General features: G+C 41.0%; 1 protein-coding gene across 1 annotated transcript; it reads right to left on the bottom strand.

Moving 5' to 3' along the window:
• Positions 1-4,251: 4,251 nt before the first annotated feature.
• On the bottom strand, positions 4,252-5,355 carry LOC120045412 (recoverin-like). The gene is made up of 5 exons (XM_038990291.1): positions 5,264-5,355; positions 5,019-5,156; positions 4,758-4,908; positions 4,522-4,633; positions 4,252-4,370 (listed from the first exon to the last, which is right to left on the bottom strand). The coding sequence occupies exons 1-5, from the start codon at positions 5,353-5,355 to the stop codon at positions 4,252-4,254; spliced, it is 612 nt and encodes a 203-aa protein (XP_038846219.1).
• Between the last annotated feature and the right edge of the window lie 1,286 nt (positions 5,356-6,641).

Below are 6,641 nucleotides of genomic sequence, written 5' to 3' on the forward strand. Positions count from 1 at the left end.
TTCCCTACTAGTTCTTCAGATGGTCTTGCTCCCAGTCTCACCACAGCCCCCACCCATCATCAAATCAAATCAAATTGTATTTGTCACATACACATGGTTAGCAGATGTTAACGCGAGTGTAGCGAAATGCTTGTGCTTCTACTTCTGACAATGCAGTAATAACCAACGAGTAATCTAACCTAACAATTTCACAACAGCTACCTTATACACACACGTGTAAAGGGATGAAGAATATGTACATAAAGATATATGAATGAGTGATGGTACAGAACGGCATAGGCAAGATGCAGTAGATGGTATCGAGTACAGTATATACATATGAGATGAGTAATGTAGGGTATGTAAACATTATATAAAGTGGCATTGTTTAAAGTGGCTAGTGATACATTTTTTACATGTATGGCAGCAGCCAATTAATGTTAGTGGTGGCTGTTGAACAGTCTGATGGCCTTGAGATAGAAGTTGTTTTTCAGTCTCTCGGTCCCCGCTTTGATGCACCTGTACTGACCTCGCCTTCTGGATGATAGCGGGGTGAACAGGCAGTGGCTCGGGTGGTTGTTGTCCTTGATGATCTTTATGACCTTCCTGTGACATCGGGTGGTGTAGGTGTCCTGGAGGGCAGGTAGTTTGCCCCCGGTGATGCGTTGTGCAGACCTCACTACCCTCTGGAGAGCCTTACGGTTGTGGCCGGAGCAGTTGCCGTACCAGGCGGTGATACAGCCCGACAGGATGCTCTCGATTGTGCATCTGTAAAAGTTTGTGAGTGTTCTTGGTGACAAGCCAAATTTCTTCAGCCTCCTGAGGTTGAAGAGGGGCTGCTGCGCCTTCTTCACCACGCTGACTGTGTGGGTGGACCAATTCAGTTTGTCCCTGATGATACTCAAAATATATTTTAGATTTTAGATTCTTCAAAGTAGCCACCCTTTGCCTTGATGACAGCTTTGCACACTCTTGGCATTCTCAGATTCACCTGGAATGCTTTTCCAACAGTCTTGAAGGAGTTCCCACATATGTGACCGACCGCCTTGATTCGATCTTATGTAGCAGCATTTGAAATTGTGATTTTTACATATGATAAAAGCAGAGACACAGAGATACAAATGGCATATCATACACTGCATTTGAGGAACAATGGGAAAGTAATTCTGCTTTGAAAGTTGACAAACTTATAACCGCACTTTTGAGAAAATGGCCTTTGAATGTTTTTGTACCTACTGGAGAGCTCTTCTTTGTCTACCCCCATTCAGCATTGTTCACACCCTCTTAAGCTTTAGCCCCCACCCAAACTCTGACCATTTTACTTGCCCTAGCAGAGCTGGTTAGGATGTTTTCATGTTATCCAGAGTGTTGGTAACTGTAACTGTGCTGCTGGCAACAATTGAATTACGTATATTTACCGACGTTTTCTGACACTGGCCATATTGAACGGGTATTGAGCGTTCTTAAATTCATCAGTTATTCTGCGCACTGGCACACTCAGACGAGAGTGCTCTGGAATCGGAGTAGATGGCCAGACTGAATTTACGAACACACCCAAAATGGTTACTTGTATAGTGTAGTCTTTTGTTAAGACATGTAGCTAGCTAGCTACATGTCTTAACAAAATACTCCACTCATTGTTTAGCTAGCTAGCTAATCCCAACTCATGACGTTACCACCCTGCATGAATCTGCTGGTAGCTAACCAACCAGGTTCAATGTTAGCTAGCTAACATTAGGCTATAACTAGCCAAGCAAATGGCTCTGAGATATGAATAATAAGATCATACATGTAACTTTGGCTAGCGAGCCAGCCAGCTAACGTAAGCTAGCTAACAGCACACTTTAACTTTAAATGAAACCACTTTCTTTCAAAATTAGAAACATATAATATCTGAAAATGTAGCTAGCTAGACTATCTTACCCGTCATCATGGATGGACGTGACTCCTGTCACGGATACCATGGGTGCCCTTACTATGAATATGTAATCTTGAGACAGGTGTTTTTTCTCCATGTCCTTAGCTATCATACTCGAATTCCACTGATTTCAAAACTCGGTCCTCCAGAAAGTGGACAACAACACTTGCAGTTTTACTACGCGATACATAAAAAAAGCTGCGTTAGACAGGATTACCTACACATACTGACCAGCTCAAATAGATAGAAGCGTGCTATGTGTCAAACCAATCCAAACTCATCTCTCGGCATGTCCAGCCCACTCATTATGTCAGCCAATCATTGCTAGCGGGAAGGTTGCTGCTTTTTTCTGTGGCTAAACCAACCAGGCTCCTAATTTAACAATTTTATGCGTATTTACAGAGGGCATACAAGTTTGTTATTAAGGCACATGAAAGTTCACTGTTCGAGAAGGCATTTCTGCCTTGATAAAAAAATAAAAGTTTACGTTCAAATGGCTCTCCTGTGAAGTAGTGACCCTATTTCCCTGAAACGAGTCACATATGCTGAGCACTTGTTGACTGCTTTTACTTCACTCTGCGGTCCAACTCATCCCAAACCATCTCCACTGGGTTGAGGTCAGGGGATTGTGGAGGCCAGGTCATCTGATGCAGCAGTCCATCACTCTCCTTCTTGGTCAAATAGCCCTTACACAGCCTGGAGGTGTGTTGGGTCATTGTCCTGTTGAAAAACAAATGATAGTCCCACTAAGGGCAAACCAGATGGGATGGCATATCGATGCAGAATGCTGTGGTAGCCATGCTGCTTTTGTGCTTTGAATTCTAAATAAATCAGTGACAGTGTCACCAGCTACACCCTCACCATCGCACCACCTGCTCCATGCTTCACGGTGGGAACCACACATTAGGAAATCATCCATTCACCTACTCTGCGTCTCACAAAGACACAGCGGTTGGAACCAAAAATCTCAAATTTGGACTCATCAGACCAAAGGACAGATTTCCACCATTCTAATGTCCATTGCTCATGTTTCTTGGCCCAAGCAAGTCTCTTCTTCTTATTGGTGTCCTTTTAATGGTGGTTTCTTTGCAGCAATTCGACCACAAAGGCCTGATTCACGCAGTCTTCTCTGAACAGTTGATGTTGAGATGTGTCTGTTATTTGAACTCTGTGAAGCATTTATTTGGGGTGCAATGTCTGAGGCTGGTAATTCTAATGAACGTATCCTCTGCAGCAGAGGTAACTCTGGGTCTTCCTTTCCTGTGGCGGTCCTCATGAGAGCCAGTTTCATCATAGCGCTTGATGGATTTTGCGACTGCACTTGAAGACACTTTCAAAGTTCTTGAAATGTTCCCGATTGACTGACCTTCATGTCTTAAAGTAATGATGGACTGTCATTTCTCTTTGCTTATTTGAGCGGTTCTTTCCATAATATGGACTTGGTCTTTTACCAAATAGGGCTATCTCCTGTATATCAACCCTACTATGTCACAACACAAACGCATTAAAAATGAAGGAAATTCCAGAAATTAAGTTTTAACAAGGCACACCTGTTAATATAAATGTATTCCAGGTGACTACCTCATGAAGCTGGTTGAGAGAATGCCAAGATTGTGCAAAGCTCTCATCAAGGCAAAGGGTGGCTACTTTGAAGAATCTGAAATATAAAATATATTTCGATTTGTTTAAAACCTTTTTGCTTACTAAATGATTCCATATGTGTTATTCTATAGTTTTGATGTCTTCACTATTATTATACAATGTTGAAAATAGTAAAAAAAATAAAAAAGTTGAATGAGTCCAAACGTTTGACTGGTGATGTATTTATGTACATTTTATCAGAAAAACTATCAAATGACTCAAATGAAACTTTACCACATAAAGGTACTAACGGCAGATATATAAACATAATTTAATACACTCAAAACAGTAGAGCATTGACAGGTAAGTGTTGGTATTGAACATACTAATATTGGTCTTTGACAAAGTACAGTGTGAAGGATATATATATTACAGTAATGTGCATGATGTGGGTATTATCATGTATTTGTCATATCTAAAATGTATCCTTAAAGGAATATATACATTAAAAGGAATTTTGTATTACATTTTGTGTTTGAAACAAATCTCTGCTACTGATTTACTAAATAATAAAAATGTATATACGGTAAACAAAAGAGACCACATAAACGTACCGTTTCAACGGCACACTTGAACAAGTGCTGTTACAAACTTAACAACAACAATTGCAAGCTTCAGGTCTCTCTTGATGTGAATATTTTGTCCCAGTGAGACTAACGTGGAAATATAAAGTTGAAGTGAAAAACACGTTAAAAAGATGGCGTAGTCAGCAGCTAATGTTTCATCTCATTCAGTCTCTCCTGTACCTTCTGTGGCTGGTCAAACTGCACCAGTCTGAGGATGTTCTTGTTGTCCATCACTCCCTGGATAAACTCCTCCTCTGTTAGCTTATCTGAAAGGACAGAACACATAACAGATACAATAATAGATATATTTACAATGCTCATTGCACATAAGCTCAAAATGCATTCATCAAAATACAATATACATGATTTTCTTGAACTATTCTTTGAGTGGTTCCTAAACATGAAAACAAGGCTTACCATTTTCTTTCTTGCCGAAGAAATCCCAGATTTGATCAGCTCTCTTCTCTGGTGTGTTCTCATCATCAGGAAGATTCTTTTGGTCCTCTTTGGAGATCATGTTGAATATCGACTATAAACAGAAAGTTTCTTTCATCATTATTGAGATTTGAGCAGCACGCAAAACATGATGTGACCACATCTCATCTCTTACACCTACTTCATCACATCTATTTCACAACGACTCTACAACTGACCTCGACGATCTCCTGGATCTCCTTCTTGGTTATGCTTCTGTTGTGGTCGACGTCGTACAGGTTGAACGCCCACTCCAGTTTCTGTATGGTCCTCCCAGAGGAGGTCAAGTGCAGGGCCATGATGTACTCCTTAAAGTCCAGCATCCCATCACTGCAGGGTTCAATATCATTCAATTACTCTGTTTCTATATCCCACAAGTGCTAATTATGCAGAGCAGTGCAAATCAGCAGGAACGTTGTAATGATCATATCATCCATCACCTGTTGGAATCGAAGCTCCTGAAGACGTGGCGTGCATAAGCCTTGGGGTCTGCGTCGGGGAAGAATTTGATGTAGATGGCCTCAAACTGCTGCTTGCTGATTTGCCCACTGGGACACTCTCTCAGGAAGGTCTGGTACCTATAGAGGATGAAATAAAGATGTATCAAACAGTAGCTACGTCTCAAATGACACCCTTCTCTCTATAAAGTGTATTTATTTTGACCAGAATTGTAAGTTCTAGGTACCCGGTACATAGCTGCTCCTCGCTGTACTTGGTGTTCAGTTTCAGCTCCTCTAGGAGATCCTTGGACAGGGAGACACTTTTGCTGTTGCCCATCTCTCCTGTGTTTCGGGATCGTTGTCCTCTATTTTTCTCTCTGTTTCTTCCCTCTCTGTCCGTTGCTCTATTTTGCTCGATTCCTCCTTTGTTCTTTATCAGTTTCTTTCTTTTCCACAGTCTCTTTGTTTTCTCTGCGCTCTCATGTGAGGGGACCCACTCAATCCTAGTCTGGTGCACCTCTGCTCTGACCAGAAACAAACACTGGCCCTCTTGTTCTCTGCTATTTAAATGAAGACAGATTGGTATTGGTCCAGACTGGGTGTAGGGGAGATTATAGTACACACAGCTGGTGATTTTCAGTGCACTCAACTGACACCTACGTTGAAATGGATAGGGATTAAACAGCAGGGAACCTCATGGTCTAATACTGTTTGATTAGATTGGTGTCTGTGTATTACCTGTTTTACACTGATACTCAGTGATAGGCATAAAACACATATGAACATGAGTCATCACTATCACAAGCTGTGATTATTCATAAGTATGACATTGTAATTTGTCAATTACTGAGGTAAAAAAAAATGTTTTTATATGTATAAATATATGTATATATTGAACAAAAATATAAATGCAACATGCAACAATTTCAAAGATTTTAATGTGTTCAAATCAAATTTTATTTGTCACATTCACATGGTTAGCAGATGTTAATGCGAGTGTAGCGAAATGCTTGTGCTTCTAGTTCCGACCATGCAGTAGTTTCTTACAAGTAATCTAACCAAACAATTTCACAACACCTACCTTATACACACAAGTGTAAAGGAATGAATAAGAATATGTACATAAAAAAATATGAATGAGCGATGGCCAAACGGCATAGGCAAGATGCAGTAGATGGTATAGAGTACAGTATATACATATGAGATGAGTAATGTAGGGTATGTAAACTTTATATAAAGTGGCATTGTTTAAAGTGGCTAGTGATACACTTATTACATCAATTTTTTCATTATTAAAGTGGCTGGAGTTGAGTCAGTATGTTGGCAGCAGCAACTCAATGTTAGTGATGGCTGTTTAACAGTCTGATGGCCTTGAGATAGAAGCTGTTTTTCAGTCTCTCGGTCCCAGCTTTGATGCACCTGTACTGACCTCGCCTTCTGAATGATAGCGGGGTGAACAGGCAGTGGCTCAGGTGGTTGTTGTCCTTGATGATCTTTTTGGCCTTCCTGTGACATCGGGTGGTGTAGGTGTCCTGGAGGGCAGGTAGTTTGCCCCCGGTGATGTGTTGTGCAGACCTCACTACCCTCTGGAGAGCCTTACGGTTGTGGGCGGAGCAGTTGCCG

Source organism: Salvelinus namaycush, chromosome 4, assembly GCF_016432855.1.
Source record: "Salvelinus namaycush isolate Seneca chromosome 4, SaNama_1.0, whole genome shotgun sequence".
In the NCBI taxonomy this organism is placed as follows: Eukaryota; Metazoa; Chordata; class Actinopteri; order Salmoniformes; family Salmonidae; genus Salvelinus; species Salvelinus namaycush.